This window comes from Scyliorhinus torazame, chromosome 1 (genome assembly GCF_047496885.1).
Source record: "Scyliorhinus torazame isolate Kashiwa2021f chromosome 1, sScyTor2.1, whole genome shotgun sequence".
NCBI classification, from domain to species: Eukaryota; Metazoa; Chordata; class Chondrichthyes; order Carcharhiniformes; family Scyliorhinidae; genus Scyliorhinus; species Scyliorhinus torazame.
This window is the reverse complement of record NC_092707.1, coordinates 363,342,123-363,367,790: the sequence shown is the minus strand read 5'-3', so window position 1 is coordinate 363,367,790 and position 25,668 is coordinate 363,342,123. Positions and strand designations below refer to the sequence as shown.

At 49.6% G+C, this 25,668-nt stretch overlaps 1 protein-coding gene across 5 annotated transcripts in view; it reads left to right on the top strand.

The window, feature by feature from the left end:
• Positions 1-25,668, top strand: part of LOC140408125 (protein STPG4-like) — a 120,089-nt gene that overhangs the window by 19,998 nt on the left and 74,423 nt on the right. For all 5 annotated transcript variants that reach the window (XR_011940081.1, XM_072495181.1, XM_072495148.1 and 2 more), the window contains one exon: positions 9,110-9,171. Coding sequence is in view for 4 of the 5 variants with exons in the window: in XM_072495181.1 (XP_072351282.1) it covers positions 9,110-9,171 (62 nt within the window). In the remaining variant the exon portion in view is untranslated. The remainder of the gene's footprint in view (positions 1-9,109; positions 9,172-25,668) is intronic.

Here is a 25,668-nt window from a genome sequence, read left to right as displayed (position 1 = left end):
TTGATTTAATTTGTTTTGGAATTTTGGTTGTACATGTTAATTCTCATTTTTATTTAAAGAGAGAGAAGGGAATCTAGGAATTGCATATTATTTGTATTTCATTGTTTGCAGACAATGGACTTTAGCAGAGGATTCACTTGTGCTCCTGTACATAAGAAAATATTGAAACAGTGGTTGGTTGGCTGTGCATATTTGTACTGTGTATCTCCGTATATAACAGCTTGGAAAAAAGTGTAAAAATTAGCTCCACTTGGATTGGATTTGTTTTCTTTTCACATGTACCGAGGTACAGTGAAAAATATTGTTCTGCATACAGTCCAGACAGATCATTCCTTCCGTGAAAAAAACCATAGGACATACATAAATATACAATGTAAATACATAGGCACAGACATCGGGTGATGCATACCGGAGGGCAGTACTACTCAGTAGGGAAGATGTGTGAAGAGATCAGTTCAGTCCATAAGAGGGTCATTCAGGAGTCTGGCAACAGCGGGGAACAAGCTGTTTTCGAGTCTGTTCGTGCGTGTTCTCAGACTTTTTACCTCCTGCCCTGTGGAAGAAGTTGGAAGAGTGAATAACCTGGGTGAGAGGGCTCTTTGATTATGCTGCTCGCTTTCCCAAGGCAGCAGGAGGTGTAGACAGAGTCAGTGGATGGGAGGTGGGTTCGCGTGATGGACTGGGCTGTGTTCACGACTCTTGTAGTTTCTTACGGTCTTGGGCTGAGCAGCTGCCATACCAGGCTGTGATGCAGCTAGATATGACACTTTCTATGGTGCATCTGTAAAAATTGGTGAGAGTCAATGTGGACATGCCAAATTTCCTTAGTTCCCTGTGGACGTTTAGGCGCTGTTGTGCTTTCTTGGTCGTAGCGTCGACTTGGGTGGACCAGGAGGGATTGTTGGTGATGTGCACACCTAGGAATTTGAAGCTGTCAACCACCTCCACCTCGGCACCATTGATGCAGGCAGGAGTGTGTACAATAATTTGCTTCCTCAAGTCAATGACCAGCTCTTTAGTTTTGCTGACGTTGAGGGAGAGATTGTTGCAGTTACCCCACTCCACTCGGTTCTCCATCTCCCTCCTGTATTCTGACTACCATTGTTCAAGATCCGACCCACTACGGTTGTGTCATTTGTCATGTGGAGTACCTTTAAGAAATGGGTGTTTAAGAAATGTACCTTTAAGAAATGGGTGTTTACCAGTGATGTCAGAGTGTGGGTGGAGCTGGGCTGTCTGTCAGCCTTTTACTTACGTTTTAGGCTGCTTGCTGCAGAGTGTGTTTTTGGTTTCGTTTTCAGTGTTGGAGCTGAAGCCAGACAGAGCAGGTGTACTGTTGATCTCTCTGCCATGAAAAGACTATCTCTTGATCATTTGGTGAATTCAGAATTATAAATGTTCTCAATAGTGAATGTAAACCTAATGACCTTCTGTTAAAAGGTGTTTCTTTTGTCTTCTGGATGTTATTTGGGAAGTTATTAAAGATTACTTAGTGTTGTATTCTTTGGGGGTTGTACTTGAATTGATGGTTGCTAAGATGTTCACTGTATGTTTTAAAAAGGTTAACTTGAATTCACAGAATAAGCATGGTTTTGCTTTTAAAAAATACTTTTCCATTTCTGCTGTACCACACCTGTAGAGTGGGCCGTGTGCTCCCCATACCACAATCTAGTAAAAGTCGTGGGTCAGGTGACCTCCATGATACACTTTGGGGTTCTCTAAACCCTGGCCCATAACACATTAGCAAACTTGTAAATGAAGTTGGAGCCAAAATTTGCCACGTCATCGTGTGTGTATAGGGAGCATAGTAGGGACCTACGTACACAGCCTGGCTGGGCCCCGGTATTGAGGACTATCTTGGAGGAGGTGTTGTTGTTTATCCTTACTGATTGTGGTTTGTGGATCAGAAAGTCGAAGATCCAGTTGCAGAGTGAGGAGCCCAGTCCTAGGTTTTGGAGCTTTGTATGAGCTTGTGTGGTATTATCATGTTGAAGGTGGTGCTGTAGTCAATGAATAAGAGTCTGACATAGGAGTCCTTGTTGTCGAGATACTCCAGGGATGAGTGTACGGCCAGCGAGATGCATCTGCTGTGGACCGGTTGTGGCGGTATGCGAATTGCAGTGGATCACAGCATTCTGGGAGTATGGAGTTGACATGTCTCATGACCAACCTCTCAAAGCACTTCATAGTGATAGATGTCAAGGATGGTAGTCGTTGCAGCACATTGCCTGGTTCTTCTTTGGCACTGGTATGATGGTGGACTTCTTGAAGCAGGTGGGAACCTCAGAACAGAGTAGGGAGAGGTTGAAGATGTCAGCTAACACATCCGCCAGTTGGCCATGCAAGATCTTAGCGTAGAGCCAGGGACCGCGTCAGGACCCGTCGCTTTCCAAGGGCTCACGTTTAAGAAGCTGTGATGGTGGGGATGGGTGTGACCGAGGACGCCGGGGCAGTTGACAATGGTTTGATGGTTTCCTGCTCAAACCAAGCAAAGAATGCATTGAGTTCATTGGGGAGGGATGCGCAGCTGCCGGAGATTCTACTCAGCTTTGCTTTGTAGCCCATTAAGTTGTTTTAAGCCTTGCACAACCTACGACAGTCTATGATGTTAGTCTGTGACTCTAGCTTCATCTGGTATTGTCTCTTGGCATCCCTGATGGCTTTGCGGAGGTCAAAACTGGATTTCCTGTATAAGTCAGGGTCGCCTGACTTGAACGCCTTAGATCTGGCCTTTAGTAGCGAGTGAATCTCCCAGTTTAACCATGGTTTCAGGTTGGAGAACATACGTGCTACCTTCTTTGGCACGCAGTCTTCTACACACATGCTGATGAAGTCTGTGACGGTGGTGGCATACCCGTTTAGGTTGGCCGCTGAGTTCTTGAAGATGGACCAGGCCACTGACTCCAAGCAGTCGTGTAGCAGCTCTTCTGTTGCCCTGGACCAGCATTGCACGACCTTCTTAACCGGATTCTCTCACTTAAGTTTCAGCTTGTGTGCAGGGAAAAGGAGCAACTTCTTACGGTCCGATTTTCCAAAATTGAGTCGGGGGATGGATCAGTAGGTGCCCTTGGTTTTTGTGTAGCAGTGGTTGAGGATGTTGGAGCCCCTGGTGAGACAGGAGATGTGTTGTTGGAGATTTGGCAGGACACTCTTGTGGTTGGACTAGTTGAAGTCCCCGGCCACGATGAACAAGGCCTCCGGGTATTCTGTTTCATTGTTGTTTATAACTGTACAATTCATCAAGCGCCTTCTCCGCTTCCGTCTGGGGTGAGATGTAGACCACTGTGATAATGGCAGAAGTGAACTCCTATGGATTGTAATATAGGCAGCACCTCACAATCAGGTATTCCGGGTCCGGGAAGCAGTAGGGTCCGAGCACCAGGAGGAGTTGATAAGGAGGCAAAGTCCTTCACCTTTGCTTTGCCTGATGACGCTGTGCGGTCCACCCGGTGTATTGAGAAGCCGTCAGGGTGTATGGCACAGTCCGGTGAGGCAGGGGTTTCTCTGCGAAACAGAGCACACAGCAGTCTCTTACCTCCCTCTGAGAGGTAAGTCTAGTGTTAAGCTCGTCCAGCTTGTTTTCGATCATTTGGACATTTGCCAGGGGTATGCTGGGGTGAGGAGACTTGAAACTGCGTTGTTTTACTCCCATCTGCAGGCCGCCGTGTTTCCCTCGCTTTCTCAGTCGGCGGCTGCTTCTGGGTCGTCCTGGGATCCGATGGGAGAAAACTGACCTTGTGGAAGGAAAGTGGTTGTGTCTGGCAGGGTCCGGGGAGCTGGGTTCGATTTTGGATGTGCAGGGGGAACATATTCGTGATCTGATCGGGCCCTGGGGTTCCACGGGTTCCTCGCGTGGGGTCTCCGCCATTTTGGGGGTCTTTAATCCGGGTTTGGGTAGCTGGCAGGGTCTTCCTGGGTCAGGTTGGGCCGGGTCCCATGTTCGGTTCCAACGTTGGTGGCGTAGTCGGGCGCTCCTGGAATCGGGCCTTGGACTAGGCCTGGTTGGGCCTCCACGTGGATTCTCCCCCTTTCCTCCACCTTCTATACTTGTATACTTCCCAACATTGCTTTCTGGGGTATAACAAAGTGGTTGGGTTTGGTGGTGGTGGATTAGAGTTCAGAGTAGGGGGATGTGGGGTGAATCAGAGACCTGGTGGTGGGGATAGGAGAGATTGGAAGATTTGTGATGGGATTGGAAGCCTTGGGGTAAGGTGGGTAGGACGTGGCTGATAATGGAAGTTTCTTATGTAGGCACATGGATCAGGAGATGGGTGGGAAGGCACTTAACTTCTTGAGTACATCAAGTCCACAACCCAATGAAAATGCTGCCCTGACAGCAGCTAAAATTGAAAATCTGAATAACAATGAGACTCGCAGCCTGAAGGCTTCAGCACCTCTCAAAAGCTTTGACTGACAGTTAATTTCTTCCTTCCCCTTGAGCTCTCACTCCATGCAAGTACTCCCCGATTGTGTCAGTCTAAACATAACCTGTATTTTCCCACACCTGTTTACATGATTCTTTAACTCCAACTCACTAGTGTTCTTCTGAGATGAAGAGCTGAATTTTAACCTGAAACAAAATTGGTGGGGGTGAGGGAGGTTTAAAGTTTGAGAAATTTGTTTTGCAGCCGAAACCTGATCCAGCTTGTCTGTGTCTGGCTTTTACAGCAACAATTTCAAAATTTGCGGATGATATGAAACTTAGAAGTATTGGGCGGGAGTCTCCGTGAATCAGCGCGATGGCCTGAACCCGGCGCCAAAAATGGCACGAATCACTCTGGCGTCGGGCCCCCCGAAATGTTGTGAATTCTCCGGCCGGGAATGGACTGGTAGTGGCGTGACGCCATTCACGACGGTGTCATTCACGCCGCGCTGCGTCACTGCACAACCCCCTCAGGAGACCCGGCAAAATGGCCACCCGCTGCGCAGCGCCAAGTGAGACCCCCACTGCCTGCCCCCCTTTCCCCCTTCCGCCATCCCCCCTTCCCCATATCCCCCATTCCCCCATATCCCCCATATCCCCCCTTCCCCCATATCCCCCTTCCCCATATCCCCTATATCCCCCATACCCCCCTCTTCCACCATATCCCCCTTCCCCCATATCCCCCCCTTCCCCATATCCCTGTTCCCCCATATCCCTCCTTCCCCCATTTCCTCCCTTCCCCCGTATCCCCTCCATATCCTCCCTTCCCCCATATCCCCCTTCCCTGTCCCCCCATATCCCCCCTTCCCACATTTCCCATATCCCCCATATCCCCCTTCCCCATAGCTCCCCCTATCTCCCCTTCCCCCATATCCCCCCTTCCCCCATATCCCCCTTCCCCCATTTACCCCTTCCCCCATATCCCCCCATGGGGGATATAGGGGAAGTGGGATATGGGGGAAGGGGATATGGGGGAGGGGATATGGGGGATATTTGGGAAGGGGGGATATGGGGGAAGGGGATCTGGGGGAAGGGGATATGGGGGATATTTGGGAAGGGGGGATATGAGGGAAGGGGATATGGGGAGGGGGGATATGGGGGAATGGGATATGGAGGATATGGGGGAAGGGGGGACAGACCCGGCCCATCAGGCATACAATGCCCCCAGGACGTTCCAGGGTGGCCACGAACCAGGGACAGACCCGGAGCACCAGGCGGACGGCGCCCACATCTAGTGCGAGTGCGGTGACGCCGGCGGGCCACACCCAGTGACGAGGAGGGCAGCCACAGGAACAGGCCCCCGTCGCAGTCGACCCAGGAAACTGACGCACAGAACACTGACACACAGGGCCCTAACACACAGGACCCTAACATACAGGACCCTAACACACAGGACACCGATGCCCAGGACACTGACGCACACGACACCCACACACAGGGGACGGGGGGACAGGAATCACCACTCCAGGGGACCCCGGACTTCGGGTCGGATGAGGAGCACGCCATTACGCCCCTGCTATCTCCTACACCCTCCACCATCGCAGAGACACTCACCTCGGTTGGGCACTTTAGCAATGAGGCATCTGGGACACTAACCTGGTGCGCACAACACAGCCGTCCCGGTACAGCAGGTGGAGGCAGGAGCAGCCGAGGGGCCGGGCGGTCGGAGGGCAGCCCGGCGCAAGCAACCATCTGCCGCCCAGACGGGCCCTGGGTTCCTGGAGTTACCACACCCACCCATAGACCCGATGCAGTCACGGACCAAGGGATGACCGAAGGGGGTGACGGCCGGCTTGCGGCAGCTGCAGACGAAGGTGGAGGAGGCCACCCGCGTACAGGAGCAGGTAGCGGTGCCGGTCATGCGTGTCACCCAGGCTGACACCGCACGGGTGGCGTCCGTGGTGGAGGCAATGGGTGCGACGGTGTCAGACATGGGTCGCAGTATGCAAGGTGTGGGGCTTTCCGTGCAGGCGGCATCCGTGGCCCAGGATATGGCTGCCCTCTCACAGGCAGCCATGAGCCAGCACCAGATCGCAGAGGCGCTCAATGCCGTGGCCCAGTCTCAGCAGGCAATGGCCCAGTCTCAGCAGGCCATCGATGAGGGCATCGGTGCCATTGCCCAGGTTCTGGCCGGTGTCGCCCAGACACAGACAGGGATGGCCAACTCCCTGAGCTCCATGGCTGTAAACTTGCTGACCCTTGTTGATACTGGGGCGGGCCTCCAAGACTGGCAGCGCCAGGTGTCGGAGGGGTGTCGGGTGCTCGGTCAGTTCGCATCCCCGACCCATGTAGAGGCCCGGGGGCCATCGGGCACCCCAAGGGAGGAGGAGGTGTTGGGGCCCGTTCCGGGTACCCCTATAGGGAAGGTCCCGGAACACCGCCACACCTCGGACTCCCCCCCCCTTCCGTCCCAGGTGCATCTGGTGGGCAACAGGCTCGCCATCCCAGTCGCCCGAGCCGCAGCCTGGCCCATCTAGGCCGGGCCGCCCCAGGAAACGGCCGCCAAAGGGGTCCCTAGTCACAGGGCAGGAATCACAGGAGTCCACCTCCAGTCCTGCTGTACCATATGGGGAGCCACCTAGACGTAGTCATAGGGCCCGCAAGGCCAAACAATTAGACACTGAGTAAGTTGGCACGGGTGCAGGGCACAGATTAGTTATAGGGGCTAGGGCACGTGTATGAACTGTTTGTTATTGAAATCGCTTTCACACCTCCAGAAGCTGCCTTTGTGCTCTGTCCGATGCGTGCGGGGGTGTGGTGTGAGGTGAGCGCTAGTGTGTGTGTGAGGGGTGATAGAACGTCGGCCTCAGGTGAGCGTGTCCCCCGGGTCGCCCTCGCCATCCCCCCGGGCAGATGACGGGACCGTGCGAAGCAGTGTCACGGCCGCATGCAGGGACGGTCCGGGTGGAGGGTGGTACTGTGGCCATGGGTCAGATATTGTCCAACGATGTAGAGCCCAGCGCTCATCGCAGAGCAGGTTGTCATCATCCTCCATGGCCTCCAATAGACACGCTTCCACCGGCGACCGTGTGAGCCCGGCCCGTTGTGCCGCAGGTGGATGTGCAATGGAGGGGTGGTGTGCCTGCGGGTGGGGTGAGGGTGGTTGGTGTTGGGTGGGTGGGGTGAGAGTGGTAGGCTGGTGCCGTAGTGTGCAGTCTGTTCCCATACTTGGCGGTTCCCATGATAGCCCGTGAACCGGGCGGCTATCAGCCTGTCCCGTGCCTGCTGGCCCAGCCGGTAACGGTGGGCAGCCTCCCGTCCATGTCCAGCCCATCTATCCTGACCATTGCCCCATCCTCCTCATCTGGGGAGGTCTGCGCCTCGTCTTGCTACTCCTCCCCATCCCCCTTCTCTGCCTGCAACACATCGCCCCTCTGCTGGGCTATGTTGTGCAGGACGCAGCAGACTGCAACGATGCGGCCAACCCTATCTGACGGGTACAGGAGGGCCCCCCCAGAGCGGTCCAGGCACCTGAAGCGCACCTTCAGCAACCCAAAGCACCTCTCTATCACACCCCTGGTCGCTGCATGGGCATCGTAGCAGTTCTCCGCGTCAGTCTATGGCCTCCGTACAGGCGTCATCAGCCAATACCGCAACGGATAACCCCTGTCGCCCAGCAACCAGCCCCTCAGCCGGAGGGGGGGGGGGGGGGGGGCGGTGTGTGTGGGGGGGGGGGGGTGTGTCCCTCAAACATGGTGGGGATGAATGATTGCGCCAATACGGATGAGTCATGTACACTGCCCGCGTACGGGGCGCAGACGTGCAGGATCCTCATGCGGTGGTCACAGACCACCTGCACGTTCATGGAATAGATCCCCTTCCTATTCGTGAACACGGCCCTGTTATCCGCAGGTGGCCGCACGGCGCCGTGCATCCCATCGATCACCCCCTGAACCCTGGGCATCCTGGCCACGGGCAATTTAGCATTGCCAATCCACCAAACCTGTGCATCTTTGGACTGTGGGAGGAAACCGGAGCACCCGGAGGAAACCCACGCAGACAAGGGGAGAACGTGCAAACTCCACACAGTCACCCGAGGCCGGATTTGAACCCGGGACCCTGGAGCTGTGAGGTAGCAGTGTTAACCACTGTGCCACCATGCAGAACATTGCACCACATAAAATAGAATTTATGTGTTTTTCCCTTTAAGTGTAATTGCTCTGCATTCTGAATGTTTAGGTCACTTACAAGTCAGGTTGAAGATGAAAACCCCTTGTTTGTTTGATTAACATGTCAATTAACAAGTGGAGACACTGGACCTTGTACGTCCTTTTTAAGAGGGAGCTGAAAAGCACAGCATGCCAAGATTGCTTTGCGTCTGTGAGAATAGGAGGTAAATTATTCAAGCTGTAAGTAGCTCTATTTAAAAAGTTTAACCTATCCTACATTAGCAGCTATCTTGAAGCAATATAATTGTTTTATTTTGTGGTTTGATTTCTGCTGCAGCTCTTGAGAAAACAGAAAGCAGGATTGTGTTGGGAGTCAGACACTAGGGACGAATAACTTTTAACTCATTAATTTGTCTAGATTAAAGTAAATTTGCCTACGATTAAGAATGGCACAGAAACATTACAGATTTTACAGGAGTGTGCGATAACAGATGCTATACATAAAAAAGAAAGTGTACAGGTGAGAGAAATGAATATGGAATTCTATGTTACTAAATGTATCAAAAACCTTTTCCAGGGCACCTTAACTGCAACATCTCACAACCTCAAAACTCCTCTGTTCGGAAAGTCGACAGCCAAGTAAGTGTGAGGGCAGTCTTATGATACATCTAAACAAACAAAATGCAGCAGCAGTCTGATTTTAGTTTGATCAAACTTTGTTTTAATCTAATACGTTCTCATTCCGATGCTCTTATCTTTCAGAAGGTGCTTATATTTTATTCAGCTCTCTGCATCTTTCCTTGAGGTTGCCACCAGTCAGGATGTAATCCTCACTCATGTTGGTGGATCCTATTCCAAACCCTCTCCACCAATGCTGTTCTTCTAAGACCAATGTGGCTCACTTTCACAAATGGTATCTTGTTAGGTGAATTGGGCATTCTGAATTCTCCCTCTGTGTACCCGAACAGGCGTCGGAATGTGGCGATTAGGGGATTTTCACATTAACGTCATTGCAGTGTTAATGTAAGCCTATGTGTGACAATAATAAAGATTATTACTGAAATTGGTGCATAACCACCTAAGACATATATTTAAGCTATGTCCAGTTCATTGTAAATACTTCTTTGTGGTGGATCTTTCATGGCATTTCATGCCTGTATAAGAGATTGTGTTTTTGCAGGGGTAGTGTGGTGTAGTCTGGAGGTTGAAGAGGAGCCGCTTAGAATCCTTGAAAAAAATGTTTATAAGATATCTTTTAAATGATCATTGAAGTAAGTGTTGTCAAATTGTTAGTGGAAAAATAAGTAATTAACTTGGGCAGGAGAATGTGTTTTTACGCTGGAATCGGGGGCGGCGGTGTTTTTCCGATGATCCGCTCCCTCAAAAACGGTGTACTCGAGGAGTAGGTCTCACGCCATAACGGCTTCAGGAGGTCACCTGAGGCCCTCCCCCTATGCTCCGCCCCAATGGGCCGAGTCCCCGGATTAATGTAGACCTCGCAAGGCGGCTGCGGACTGAGTCCAGCACCACCACAGTTAGGTGGAGCAGTTCCGCTGGCAGGGGTGGCTTTGGCGGGGTCTGTGGGAACTGGTGGGGGATGGTCCGGGGGTGGTGAGAGGGGTTACAGGGGAGCAGTTTTGTGGTAGGCCAAAGTTGTACAACGCGGCTGTCGTAGACGTTTGCCATGCGCATGTGTGGCCACGGACCAGGCCATTTTGTGGCTGCGGGTTTTGTGGCGCATGGGTGGTTACAATGGGAAATCATATTGACAATTGGCGGGAAGATAGAATTCCTCCGCCAGCAAATGGCGCGGCCGAGAAACACGCGGCTGGCGGTCCGGAGAATCCCGCCCATCATTTTCAGCCGGTATCAGCGTATAACTTCCCAGTGTCGCTGGATCAAACTTTTACTATATTACTGGAACTTCAGAATGTCACAGGGACAGAATATCATGAGCGCATTGGAGCAAACTTTCACAGTGCCACAGGGGCAAACCTTTAATATTGTCACACGTAGAGAGTTCAATACAATAGACAACCTATGACCAGCAATTCAACAAAATAATAACTGAAAGAGACTAATAATGTGAAAGATATTTGTCATTTTAACCCTGAAAGACTGAGACAACTTAGTAAGGGAACAATAAATCCATTTTTGGCATTGAACCATCAAAAAGATAATAAAAAAGTGTCCAATTTGATCATCCTTTCAGACAATCTGAACTTTTCATTTCTTAGTCTCATTTTTTAAAGAATGTGTCATTGACCTGTAGTGACATGTGGCCTTTAAAATATTAGTGATAAAATTTTGTTTTACATAAGCTTAATGATTGACAGTGATTATATGCCTGCTCTGCTTGTATTACTTCCGAGAAATATTTTTGGCTGCTTGCAAGTACATGACAATTTTCCTTATATTAGTGTTTCTAAGCATGGCAGACAGTTGGCAGTAACTATTAAGTACTATCTTCCTGGCTTCATCAAAAATATAACTGCTGCTCTGTGCAGAGGTCAAGCACTTTGTGAAATAAAGTTTTCATTTAATTTTTATGTCATTATTATTGTACGTTATATTTTAAAAATTGATTATTGGTTATTTTTTATCCAATAGCAATAAATGCTGCCTAGACAGTGACACCTACATCCATACATCCAATGAATGAATACATAAAGCAAAATCAAATAGTGTGTCCACAATTAAACACCCCAGTCATATGAGTTGAATTTCCTAGTTTTTTGACCTTGACCTTATGGTTCAGATTTTGCAGTCAGCTGAAAAGTGCTCGCACTCCTTGCTGACGTTGAAGACAATTTCCCGCAAAGATCTTGCGATTACTGTCATGTAGGTTTCTTCTTTAAGATGTCACTTTGAATCTGCCACCATGTCAAGGGGTTCTCCTACCATCCAGCAATAGTGATGCCATCAAGCAGCCAATCATATTGAATGATTCTGACAGACAGCAAACAAGGAAGTAAAAAGAACTGAAATATACACTTCTAATTAAACTTTTACGGCAAGTTAAGAAGTCATTGGAATATGGGATTAATGTAGATATTGAAATCTCAATAACAAATTGATACGTGAATTGTTCATATTGGAGGAATTTGTGATTCAGCAAATAAATTATTTTTCAAGTATAGTGAGGGTATTCAACAGTAATTATGAACTTAGTTATACTGTTAAATGTATATCTCTTCAATAAGAGGTAGCTTTTTCAAGAGCTTTTAATAAGGCTAATAGCTTAAAAGGGCATGTTTTCAACAGTTCAGCGATTTCTAACTGAAGTCTAGGACACAACAGTGCACCCAATGGAAAGCATAGAATCATTAACATCATTGGATTGGATTGGATTTGTTTATTGTCACGTGTACTGAGGTACAGTGAAAATTTTTCTGCGAACAGCTCAACAGATCATTAAGTACATGGGGCAACCGTTGCTAACTTTTGGTTGGTTCAATTGGCTCTGTTTTATAACCTTTGCTCTCGAGTCGCCAGGTATCTTTATGATACCGCCACGAGGTTCAAGTCCAAGTAATGATCAATAACTCGATACACCGATTAGTAAGATTCAAATCAAAGCACATTTATTATACACAGTAATCGCTACTCATGCACAAATTCTACGTCTAAGCTACTTCTACAACTAACAGGCCTATACTTTGCTTCGGACTGGCCCACCAGGCCAGGGGAACAAATGGCCTTTCGTTCGGGTTCTGAGTCTGCGGGATTCGAAGTTGGTACGGATTGGTAGCTAGGAGCGCCTATCTCGTAGCGAGCGTTTACTTACGACTTACTGGATTTCGGCGGCAGTTGAACCGGTCACAGTCAAGGTTGGTTCGCGTTGCTGAGTGACCCGGTCAAGAAGAACGATTTGAACTTGGGGGCTTAACTTTATAGTCGCCAGGGCCTTCCCGCCTTTCGGGGCGGACCCTGTACCTGGATCCAAGTGATTGGACTTTGTTCCAATCGCTTGGTTTGATTTCTCCAATACTGGAGCGGTTCCCTGATCGATGTTCCCGGGGATCGCTCATCAGTATGTAGATGGCTGCTACATTATTATGCAGATAGCTGCTTGTATTGATGCTGTCTGGGCTTTTGCAGAGTTTAATACACAGTAACTTGCACCTGCTGGTTTCTGCCTGTGTTGGCTGAATTTCCCTGCAGCCTTTGCTGTTCTCCATTTTACATCGGGAGTTGGCCAACTCAGGTGGCTACACTTCCTCCTTGTGATCCTAACGCGAAGCGTGAAGGATCACATAGCTGCGTTGGTTTTCATTCCCTGACCTGGCGAGCACTCTTCTATGGCCTCTACACTGACCATAACTATGCAAAAAAATTTTAACTAACAATTCTGAGGGGCGCTATGTCAAACAGGGCATGCATTACAAAACAAGAAAATCGGAACCTCTAACTATCCTTAATAAACTACACTCACTCAAACATTTCATCACACTACCTTCCTAAACGATACAAACAAAATCATAGCAGTATTATACACATTTTCTGGCTTGGCAGTCAAACTCAGGATTATACAATTGCTCATGAACATTTCTTTATTTACAACAAATCGCAAATGAATGCTCTTTATTATAGATCGCGGGGGTCGGGGGTCTGGTCGTATCCGAAAATAGGGGATCTTATTCTATATACCGGGCTCTCCTTCTCCATTTTCTTAGACGAATAATCTGCACGATGCAGCAGAGTATCTCCAATACCAATAGGGATTCTATCACATAGGACAGGGAGTACCAGGTTATAAACCTGTCACACCAAGATGGTGTGGTGTCGCTCGCGACTGGGCTCTGGGTACTGTGGGGAAGTGAATCATTAACGGCTGGGGGAGTTGAGGTCAGGGGGTTTGCGTTCGCGCGCAACCAAATGTCCATTAGGGTTATGAGCAATGCGGAGGATGTCCTCATGGTTCTTCTTCTCTTTCTTTTCTTCTCTTCTCTTCTCCTGGAGCTTCTGGAGTTCTGTGTGATCAAGCATAGTGTCTGTTACTCTCTTGGTTTAATATCTCGTACGATAGCCTGTCTGTCCTTTAGTGCCAATTACTCCCTTTATAATTGGTCACTATGTGTGACTCCCTCGTTTTTTTTTCAAAAACCGAATTTCAGGACAAGACACACTTACAAATAATGAACCAGTGCGAGCCGTCTCGCAGACTGTGCGGTTTACCATCCAAATGTTTGAGGATGTAAATAGCAGAGGGTTAGCAACCTAAGGGTTACCTGAAAACAAAAGGAAACTTTTTGAACAAAACTTTGCCGAAATGAGGTGCGTATGGGCCACGACGGGTACAATTTGGATGGAGTCCCCAGGTAGGACGGCGACCAATGCCGTGTGTGCTCTACCCGAGCGTAGTTGACCAGAGGGGCTCCCAGGCAGGGCGGGTCCCAATGCCGTTTCTCCACTGCCTGAGCAACCGACAAGAATGGGCAAGAGATGTAGTCATCGTGGGGGGTTGCCGTATTGGTTCCTTCCTCGAACCAGAAGAGCTGTTACGAACGGGGGTCTGTGTTTCCGTCGACAGACGAGTTCCTCTGAACTGGCGTCTGGGACATTAACAAGTCTCTGTGGACAAACTAGTTCCGCTGAACTAGCATTTGGCCAAACTAGTTCCTCTGACTGCCAGTGGGCGTCAGAAGGGTGGTGGCGTGGGGCCGTGGATAAAAAAAATTCCGGTCTGACATACAACATTTAACAAAACACTACAAACAACATCAAACATGCTGCAGGTTCCATCAGAAAGGACCCCGTTTTCTCCCAAGCGGTTCCTTTTAAAACATCATCTGGACACCTCAGTTATCGGTTGCGAACAGGGTCGCAAAGGGGTTGTTGTTTTGGGAGTCAGACTCCAAGTCGTCATCTTCTCCCGGATGCAAAACTCTCGAGTGTATCAGGGCTAATAGGACTGCATGGTGTGAGGTGGAGTCGCTCTCGTCATTCCGGACGAGTCTGTACGAATTATCTCTGTGCCAATAGGTGGTGTCTAGTTCTGTGGGGACGGAATCTGGGTCGTCATTGTAGGTCGGTGGTCGGTGGTGGGGTTTGTTTAGGAACGTGATCGTGGAGGGATCACTCGAATCGTGGTCAGATTCGCTGGGTGTCGGTCCTGTTGCATGGGGATAGTAGGGAAGCGTGCAGTGGCTATTGTCTGAGTCACAGTCGCTGTCACTGCTGCTGCTGGCTGTGGGCGTTCTGGGGCGGAGTGTATATTTCGGGGGTGGAGTCGAGGTTGAGTCCGTGGCTGGGCTGGACGTGTTGGGGGAGGGTAGGGTTACGGTGGCTGTGGGCGGGGTGGGGTCTGCTGCGTCGAGCATGACGTGGTGTGTGTCGTTAGACTGTGATCCATATGCCTTAAGCTGGTTGATATGGAACCATGCAGTCTTTCCATTGGGGTACTTTATTTTGTAGACGGAAGGGCTTACTTTGTCCGCAATGGAGTACGGACTCGAATACTTTGGTGACAGGAATGTGCTGGGGTTGTGTACGGAGAGCATGACTTGCTGTCCTACACTGAACTCTGTCACATGCACTGTCTTATCGAAACAGGCCTTGCTCTATTTCTTTCTGGTGCCCAATTTCACTGCGGCTGCTAGCTGAGCCCCTTTAACATTCTCTACTAATTGTTTGACTGCGTTCTCGTGTGTGAGGGCTGTCACTTCGGGGCTGGTCAAGTCTAAGCCTAATAAAAACTCTGTGCCTTTCATGGGGCGTCCGGTCATGAGAGTGTGTGGGGTGTAACCTGTGGATGTGGAAACCGTGTTTTGCAAAAACATCAGCGCAAAAGGGAGGACTGAGTCCCACGTGGTGTTGTTTTGCTGGACCATTTTTCTGAGGGTTGATTTTAGGGTCCGACTCATGCGCTCCACGATAACACTCGATTGGGGGTGGTATGCAATGGGGAATTTTTGGGTAATGCCAAATATCGTGAGGACGTTCTTCATGACACGTCCCGTAAAATGGGAACCTTGGTCGGAGTCAATGCTGCGGGGGAGTCCCCATCTCGTAAAGATGTGGTGGGTTAAAATCTTGGCTGTGGCCTTTGCAGTGTTCGTTCTGGATGGGAATGCTTCCACCCATTTTGTAAACGTGTCTATCACCACGAGTACATATTTATAACCATTCCTGCAATGGGGCAATGGTCCTATATAATCAGTCTGGAGGTTAGTCCAGGGGCCATTAACGGGTCGGGTGTGACTGAGCTGAGCCTTTTTGGCATATCTGTCTGGGTTGTTCTGGGCACAGATAAGACAATTCTCAATGTAGTGATTTAAATCGTCCTTTAAACTCGGCCACCAGCAGAGCTGCCTGAGGTGGGCTGTAGTGGGATCGATTCCCTGATGTCCATGACCGTCATGGAATAAACAAATCAGTTGCTTCCTGTACTGTTCAAGAACCACATAAAGGGTGTCATGTGTGGTTGGGGTAGTATCAGGTATTGCGGTACCCGAGAGGCTGTAGACCATTGGGTAAGCCTAGCAGCTTACCATTGGCTGTTTGGTATGTGGCTCCGCCCTGACATGTGGGGTATAAGAACAGGTGCCTTCCCAGCAGCCCTCATTCTGTACCGAAGCTGCTGGGGAACAGATCTAGTCTATTAAAGCCTTCAGTTATGATACAACCTCGTCTTCAAGTCTAATTGATTGTGCATCAGTGGTCAGAGCATTTTTAAACCTCTCGTAGGGTGCTGGATAGTTTCCTCTCAAAATCTCCCTGAGATTGCTGTCCTGCTTCTGGGCCTGCACTAAATCCTCGATCTTAGTCTGCGAGACCTGAACTGCATTCACTGGTGCGCTTTCGGGGGGTGTCCAAAAATATCCGTGCCTGGAACCTGCTTTAGCCAGTGCGTCGGCTTTTACATTTCCAGGGGGGGAGGAACGATGGTGACTACGAACTTTGACTATCCTAAAAGTCCTGTTCTGTGCTCTCTCTAAGATGTGACGCAGCAATGGGGCTGAAGGGAGGGGTTTTCCGTCTGCGGAAACAAATCCTCTTGCTTTCCACAGGGGTAGGAATTCCGTAAGGCTGTTGCAGACTTAGAGGCTGTCCGAGTATATGTCTGCTGGGCTGGGGAAGGAATCTGGGTGTTCCACTATATATGCGATGGCCGCAGGTTCTGCTGCCTGCGCGCCTAAGTGTCCTGGAAGTTTTATTGCTATTTCTTCTAGGGCGCGTCCCTGCGCGTCCTCGACATAAATACCGCATCCTGTTACGCGCTTCCCTTCTAATATTGTGGAAGATCCATCCACACATGTCCTTATGGGTTCGCACATGTCTGTGTGCTTGGGGCTCTGGGTGAACTACCTATCTTTCTGGGGGGTGTTTTAGCAATAAAGGGGCCTGTGTTGTGGTGTGGAGAGATAATGTCACATTCATGGGGGGTTCCGGGGTACTGTAGGTTGTCAGCTAAAAAAGTGTGGGTCTTTGTCCTTTTAACAGTGATGTCCCGTCCCTGCAAAAGAAGGGTCCCTCTAGCTGCTCTAATCTGACTAACTGTACAGTCCTTGAGGCGTCCATCCAGTAAAGGTTGGGTGGGGGTGTGTTCTGTGAGGATTGTGATGGGGTTTAGTCCGGTAATGTACGAAAAATACTGTACCGCACAGAATACTGCGAGCAGGTGCCTTTGACAGGCTGAAAATCCCTGCTCCACAGCATCTAAAACTCTGGAGGCGTAAGCCACGGGCCTTAACTGTTCGTGCTGTTCCTGAAGGAGCACGGCTGAAAGGGTGCGGTCTGTGCTTGCTACCTCTATCGCATAGGGGGAAAACGGTTCTGGAACTTGTAGTGCGGGGGCTGCTATGAGTGCTTGTTTCAACGAGTCCACAGCATCCGTATGCTGCGGAAGCCATTCCCAGGGAGCTCCTTTCTTTAGGAGGTCTGAGAGGGGTGCTGCCTTGCTGGCGAAACCGTCAATGTGGTTTCGGCAGTAGCCAACCAGTCCTAAAAACGACCAGAGGGCTGAAACGTTCTGGGGAAGGGGCAATTTAGCAATTGCGTCAATCCTTTTGTGCTCAATCTTGCATTTACCATATGTGATAATTGTACCCAAATATAATCACCTTGTCTTCCAAAATCTGGGCCTTTTTGGGGTTAACTTTACATCCAATTGCTTGTAGGAGTTCGGACAGAAGCTCAGTGTGCTCTTCCTTGGTGTCTGTCTGAAGTAGTAGGTCGTCTACGTACTGGACCAGATATTCGGGGAGGGAAAATTTGGCTAAACCATTTGCCAGCTGTCGGTGGAAAATGGAGGGGGAGTTGTGGAATCCTTGTGGAAGGCATGTCCACATGTACTGTTGATTTTTAAAGGTGAAGGCAAATTTGTACTGGCACGCCTTTGCCAATGGAATGGACCAGAATCCATTACTGATGTCCAAAACCGTAAAGTGTCGGGAATTAAGTCCCTGCTTGAGCATGGTGTCGGGACTTGTGGCTACTGTGGGGGCTGCTGCGGGGGTGAGTTCCTCGGAATCGATGGTCAGTCGCCATGATCCATCGGGCTTTCTCACTGGCCAAATCAGGGCATTATTACTGGAGGCTACTGATCTGAGTATGCCCTGCTCTAATAAGCTTTTGATTACCTTTGAGATTTCTCCCTCTGCCTCTTGGGGAATCCATACTGTTTTTGGGGTCTAGGGTCAGGTCCTGTGATTTGTACTGAACCAGTCATCCGGCCACAGTCGTGCTTGTGCGTCGCGAATGCTGTCCTGTTCTTCTGTAAAACTGCCCTAACCTGCTTGTCCGTGCTAAGTGTCGTCGGGATAAACCAAAATTCGCCTACTGCGCTGATTTTGTTGGCGTATTCTCCTATTGTGAGCGTTGTGGGGGCTCTTGCGGATTTTGCCATTCTCCAGACACACTGGTTGACTGGATCAAATGAAAGCTGGTGGGAGGTCATGAAGTCTATCCCCAGAATGTGTTCTGCTGTGTGGGGCAGGTCAACTAAAACTACGGGGTGCTTGGTGGTGATGTTGCCGATTTGAATGGGTACAGGGGCTGTGATGTGTCCCTGCTGTGAGTGGCCTGTAAAGCCGCTGAGTGTGATGGTGGCTGTAGTGGGCCACGTGTCCTTTTGGATCATGGTGGAGGAATTTATTGTGGTGCGGGACCCTCCTGTGTCCCAGAGAAACTCAATGGGCTGTCCCCGTATGTTTGCTGCGACTACCGGTCGTCCGGACCTATCCCAAAGGGTGTCGCAGACCCAATTGGGGGAGCCCGAACATCATCAGTCCGTTCCGTTCAGGTCCGTCTGATCTGAATGGGTGCTCACACTATGTATGGGCTCTGTCTTATTCTTACTTAGAGTGCCCGTCTGCTGGGCTCTCTGTGGCTTTCGTGGGGCATTGCATTCCCTTGCAAAGCGTCCCAACTGTCCACAGTTGTAACACTCCTGTGACTTTTGTGGGAGGCTGTTCTTTCCTTCATTTACCCATACGGGGTTCTGGTGTGTTTTAACTGCCTGTATATCTGCGTTGGCCTGCTTTTCTTTGGGATTTTTAACTGCGGGTTTGTTTTGTACAGACTGCTCCCAGGTGCGGGACAATCTTTTTACGACCCATTTCTCATTATGAGCCTCCTCTGAGGGATCATAATTCGCACAAGCTTTTTGTCCTGTTTCTGTGGCATGGGAGATAAGGGTGCGGGTCCATTTGGCCATGTTGTCTGGGGACAAATGGGCGCGGTCTAAGTCTACAAAAACTGCTGCAAAGTGGATCCACAGGCGTCCACCAAACGCTGTGGGGTGCTCGGTTTTCTTTTGCCTGCATTTATTGAGGCCATCTACGGGATCACCCCGGTTATACCCGATTGCATCTAGGACCGCAGTATGCATTTCTGCAAGGGTGCCTCCTCCTACATTCTGTGGGTCGGGAAGGGCTGCTACGACCGAAGGGTCTAAACTCAAAACTGTGAGTTTTACATGCTCTCGCTCATCCAGGCCATATATGGTCGCCTGCTGCTTTACTCTGGCAAAGAAATGGTGGGGGTCTGACGTGGGGAGGAACGGTGTGATTTTCTTGCACGCATCCCGTAATTGGGTCACTGTTAAGGGGGTGGTGTACAGAAATTCCGTATCGTCTGATGTGGCTGTGCGGTGGGTGGTTACAGGGTTTATTGGAGCCTGAACTATCTGCTCTGTGGGGGGTTGGGGCGCTTTCCTCTTCTGAGGCTTTCCCTGCGCACATGTTCCCTGAACATATCTCTGCGCTGTCTCATTTAATTCTTCCCAACCAGTGCCGTCTTCCTCATCTAATTTTGCTCCAGAGGTTTCCTGGGATCCTTTTTGGACTGAAAGCAGAGATTGCAGTTCTGCAATCTGCTTCCGGCACTTTGCGTGGTCTAACGAGCTTTGTCTTTGCTCTATTGTGGCAGCATGGAGTGCTCTTAACGCTGCCTTCAGGTCACTACACTGCCACTGCAATGCTTCTACCTGCTTCTCGGTTTCCTCTCGTACCAGGATTACACATTGCGTGTCCTGATCGGCCTTTTCATACTTGGACTGGAAGCTGCTTAAGTGCGCCAGACAAGACTGGTGTGCCCACTTGGCATCATCCACCTCTCCATCTTTTGCTGCCAACTTCCTCCTTAGCTCTACGTTCTCTCTTTCTACCTCACTTACATCGACCTTACTCATTCGATGTATGCCTTCTATCTCTTTCCGGAGCATCCTAATAACCTCCTCTGTGCCTCGCAATTGTGCCAAGCAGGACACGATTGCCATCGGCTTGCGAGCTTTTCCTAAGCTTTTCTGGCGAATCTCGCTCAGGTTCTCCTACCAAGTATGTCCTATACTCCCGGGACCTGTTTCCTCATTGCTACAGAATTCGCTCCAAAGGGGCCATCCTTTCCCTTTGAGGTACTTCCTGATTTCTTCTTCCCATACGGGACACTGTTCTACTCTACTGCTGCTGGTCGCTGAAACCCAAATTCTTCTGGGTTCATGAGGCGCTGCATTGCCTGCATTGCCATCTTTCCTATCCGAATGCTTCTTTTAAATTTGGAACAGGGGAGCTAAGGCGGTGCTGTAATTACGGGTACGGCTTTCGCTAATTTCCGAAATACAAACTCCCGACAGTTTTGTCGCAACAAAAATATCTATCAGTTTACCTTATAGCCCTGTTAGTTATGCATGCATACACACACTTCTGAATTATGAGGATTGATCAGAACTGCTTGAACATTTGTGGTTTTCTGTTCCCAATTGGATCTCTAATTCAAATTTTTGGGTTCTCCCGGAGTGGTTAAGCCACTTCTAGTTCGGATCCCGTCAGGATGTCGGCAGTAATATGTTGCTAAGAACAAAGACAAAGAACTGTACAGCACAGGAACAGGCCCTTCGGCCCTCCAAGCCCGTGCCGACCATGCTGCCCGACTAAACTACAATCTTCTACACTTCCTGGGTCCGTATCCCTCTATTCCCATCCTATTCATGTATTTGTCAAGATGCCCCTTAAATGTCATTATCGTCCTTGCTTCCACCACCTCCTCCGGTAGAGAGTTCCAGGCACCCACTACCCTCTGCGTAAAAAACTTGCCTCGTACATCTACTCTAAACCTTGCCCCTCTCACCTTAAACCTATGCGCCCTAGTAATTGACCCCTCTACCCTGGGAAAAACTTTTGGTTGGTTCAATTGGCTCTGTTTTATAACCTTTGCTCTCGAGTCACCAGGTATCTTTATGATACCGCCACGAGGTTCAAGTCCAAGTAATGATCAATAACTCGATACACCGATTAGTAAGATTCAAATCAAAGCACATTTATTATACACAGTAATCGCTACTCATGGAAATATTCTACGTCTAAGCTACATCTACAACTAACAGGCCTATACTTAGCTTCGGACTGGCCCACCAGGTCAGGGGAACAAATGGCCTTTCATTCGGTTTCTGAGTCTGCGGGATTCGAAGTTGGTACGGATTGGTAGCTAGGAGCGCCTATCTCGTAGCGAGTGTTGACTTAAGACTTACTGGATTTCGGCGGCAGTTGAACCGGTCACAGTCAAGGTTGGTTCGCGTTGCTGAGTGACCCGGTCAAGAAGAACGATTTGAACTTGGGGGCTTAGCTTTATAGTCGCCAGGGCCTTCCCGCCTTTCGGGGCGGACCCTGTACCTGGATCCAAGTGATTGGACTTTGTTCCAATCGCTTGGTTTGATTTTCTCCAATACTGGAGCGGTTCCCTGATCGATGGGCGGTCTTGAGGTGTTCGTTAACCTCTTTTGTGTTGGCTCCTGCTGGCGCCGGGGAGTCTGGCTTGGCTTTGTTTGTCCCAAATGTTGCGATTGTTCCCGGGGATCGCTCATCAGTATGTAGATGGCTGCTACATTATTATGCAGATAGCTGCTTGTATTGATGCTGTCTGGGCTTTTGCAGAGTTTAATACACAGTAACTTGCACCTGCTGGTTTCTGCCTGTGTTGGCTGAATTTCCCTGCAGCCTTTGTTGTTCTCCATTTTACATCGGGAGTTGGCCAACTCAGCTGGCTACACAACACAAGGTATACAATGTAACTAATTAAGCACCGGCATCAGATGAAGCATACAGGAGTGTAGTGTTAATGAGGTCAGTCCATAAGAGTGTCATTTAGGAGCCTGGTAACAGTGGGGAAAAAGCTGTTTTTGAGTCTATTTGTGCGTGTTCTCAGACTTCTATATCTCCTGCCCGTTGGAAGAAGTGGAAGAGTGAGCAAGCCGGGTGGAAGGGGTCTTTTATTATGCTGCCTGCTTTCCCCAGGCAGCGGGAGGTGTAGATGGAGTCAATGGACGGGAGGTAGATTTGTGTGATGGACTGGGCAGTGTTCATGACTCTCTGAAGTTTCTTGCGGTCCTGGGCCGAGCAGTTGCCATACCAGGCTGTGATGCAGCCAGATAGGATGCTTTCTATGGTGCACCTGTAAATGTTGGTGAGAGGTAATGTGGACATGCTGAATTTCCTTAGTTTCCTGAGGAAGTATAGGCGCTGTTGTGCTTTCTTGGTGGTAGCGTCGACGTGGGTGGACCAGGACAGATTTTTGGAGATGTGCACCCCTAGGAATTTGAAACTGCTAACCATCTCCATCTCGGCCCCATTGATACTGACAGGGGTGTGTACAGTACTTTGCTTCCTGAAGTCAATGACCAGCTCTTTAGTTTTGCTGGCATTGAGGGTGAGATTGTTGTCGCTGCACCACTCCACTAGGTTCTCTATCTCCCTCCTGTATTCTGACTCGTCATTATTCGAGATCCGGCCCACTATGGTCGTATTGTCAGCAAACCTGTACATGGAGTTGGAACCAAATTTTGCCACGCAGTCATGTGTGTATAGGGAGTAGAGTAGGGGGCTAAGTATGCAGCCTTGTGGGGCCCTGGTATTAAGGACTATTGTGGAGGAGGTGTTGTTGTTTATTCTTACTGATTGTGGTCTGTGGGTCAGGCAGTCTAGGATCCAGTTGCATAGTGAGGAGCCTGGTCCTAGGTTTTGGAGCTTTGATATGAGTTTGGCTAGGATTATGGTATTGAAGGCAGAGCTGTAGTCAATGAATAGGAGTCTGATGTAGGAGTTCTTGTTGTCGAGATGCTCTAGGGATGAGTGTAGGGCCAGGGAAATGGCATCTGCTGCAGACTGGTTGCGGCGGTACAGATTGCAGTGGATCATGGTGTTCTGGGAGTACGGAGGTGATGGGCTTCATGACCAATCTCTCAAAGCACTTCATTACACTGAAGTCAAGGCCACCGGATGGTAGTCATTGAGGCATTGAATCAACGTTTCCATTTTTAACTCTGCGCATGTGAATAGCAGAAGTTGCTGTTCTGGTGGTCCATGTGCTTTTAGGCGAAGAAACCTACATCTTATCTTGGGGTGATGGGTCCTTTAAGAACTAGGATTTGATTTCTGTTTAAAAAAAACTTGGTTTCAGGAAATGATCCTATGACCAGGTTTCCTGGGAGGTGAACAATGGGGAAAAAAAAGTATCACCCTGTTAATTAGAGGTGTGGAAGTTCCTCGGGGTGGTTCCCTGTTCAAGCAGTTTAGTTTGAGAGTTTTGGAGTGAAGGAAACATCACTTTCAGCAGAATTCTGTTTAAATCCTGGTCATTGGCGAAAAAAGCAAATTCCCCTGTTAACAGAAGGACTAAGTAAGAGTGAGTTGAATTTCTGGTGTAGACAAGCTGAGGAGAGAGAGAGAATTAGTGAGAGCTTTCGATATAAAACTCCATAGTGGAAGAATATTAGATATAGGAGTGTTCTGACTTGAGGTATTTATGCTTAAGATGCCAAAGGTGCCTCCGTTCAATGGGAGTTTGTAACCATAGGATAGTTGGAGGAGATTTGAAGGATGACTTTGCCAGAAGTAAATAGAAGGCTCATGAAATCACAGCTCATATACAGGTTGTTGACGCAATTACAGGAGGGATAGATTGACCAAATTAGAGTCCCTAAGAAATAAAAAAAGTGAACGGTTTGTAGCATGGAATCTCTACTGGCTGTAGGTTGAATTTGAGGGTCTTGATGTTTCCAATTTAAAGATGTAAAGATGTTGGGTGTTCTGTTGCACACAGCTGTGGTATTGAGTTCTTTATTTAAAATCTTTATCAGCTGCAGAATGGAGATAAAAGTCAAATTAGTTGGCAGAATCCAAAATGAGTGGACAGAGAGAGAGAGGCAGAAGTTCCAATTAGTTCAGCTTATAGCCCAATTCTGCCCAGAATAACTTGCTTCAACTAGACAAAGGCCTTGGACTGGTGTGTGATTTCTCTCCAACTGCCAATAATTCAAACATAATTGTATATTCTAATTATAACTTGGCTTCTCACGAGAGCTATCTCAGAAATCAATGGGCGGTATTCTCTGTCCAGCGGCACCGGAATCGCGAAACACGATTGGACAGAGAATCACACAGGAGCCAAAACTCGTGGTCAGCTCCGGGTGCCTAACGGAATACCATGCTCTGGTGCCTCGATAGTGGCATGAAGGCATTCTACTCCGCACGGTACAGTAAACGGCGTTGGCATATCTGTAACAGGCACGACCCGGTATTCTCCGGGGCTCCCGCAATGCTCCACCGACGGCGAGGTTCACGTGTGGTTTTAGAAATCGGGAACCAGACGCTGTGGCCGCTGAGGGAGAGAGAGGAGGTAGGACATGTTCCCAGAGGCGTGACCGTGGGCTACCGGTCCTGCTGCTGGCAGGGCTGGCTGAGGGGTGTCTGCCAGGGCCGCGGTGGGGTGGGGGGAGAGGGAGTGGTGAGGGCGGTAGTGGGAGGTTGGGGTGAACCCCCCACCCCGGGACCGGTGTGTCCAATCATGGATCGCCATTACCGCAGCCTGTAAGGCCGCCGCCTTGCTGCACTCCCCACTGACCGGCCACCGTGTCTCATGGTTACGCAAAGTGAAGCCAGCCTTATGGTATCCCACCCCACTACCCCCACACTCTATCCTCCCCCCCACCCCACCAACAACCCCCCCCCCCCCAAAACAACTGGGCACACCCGCCGGCGGGACATCACACAGCTAACCCAAGGGGGTCACCCACAGTAGTATCTACAGGAGGACACTGGGTGGGGGCTGCAGAGCGTACCCCTGGCATGGGTAAGGCTAGCCACTGGTACCTTGCCAGCAGGGACGGGTGCCAGGGTCAGAGATCTCTGCTGTGCTGGACACCAAAGGGACCAGTGGTGCGGTGAGGAAGGCAGAGTGCTGGGGGAACAGCCGGGGGAGGAAGGGGGTCATGCGGGAACAGGGACTGCAGTGCAGGCCAGGCCCACTATGTAGCCCATTGGACCTGATTGAGCACAGGGGTATGCACCATGCTAACATGCCTCCCTTTCACCCCCTTCAGACAATGTACTTCGGAATCCAACCTGGAATGGTGGTCTTTATACTGGCTGCTGCAGCCCTGAAGAATGCACTGAGGCGTTACGAGCAGGATATGCTTGGGGAGAACCCTGCAGCAACAGCGGAATAGGAGGCAGCCAGTGAGGATGGAGAGCCAACAGGCCAAGGAGGAGGTGGGTAGGAGACGCCGCATTAGGCCTTATGAGTACCAGCCGTACCGGGCGTGCTGTCGAAGAGCAGGGGGACTGTGCAACATATCTGCTGGATCAGAGAACATAGAACATACAGTGCAGAAGGAGGCCATTCGGCCCAACGAGTCTGCAC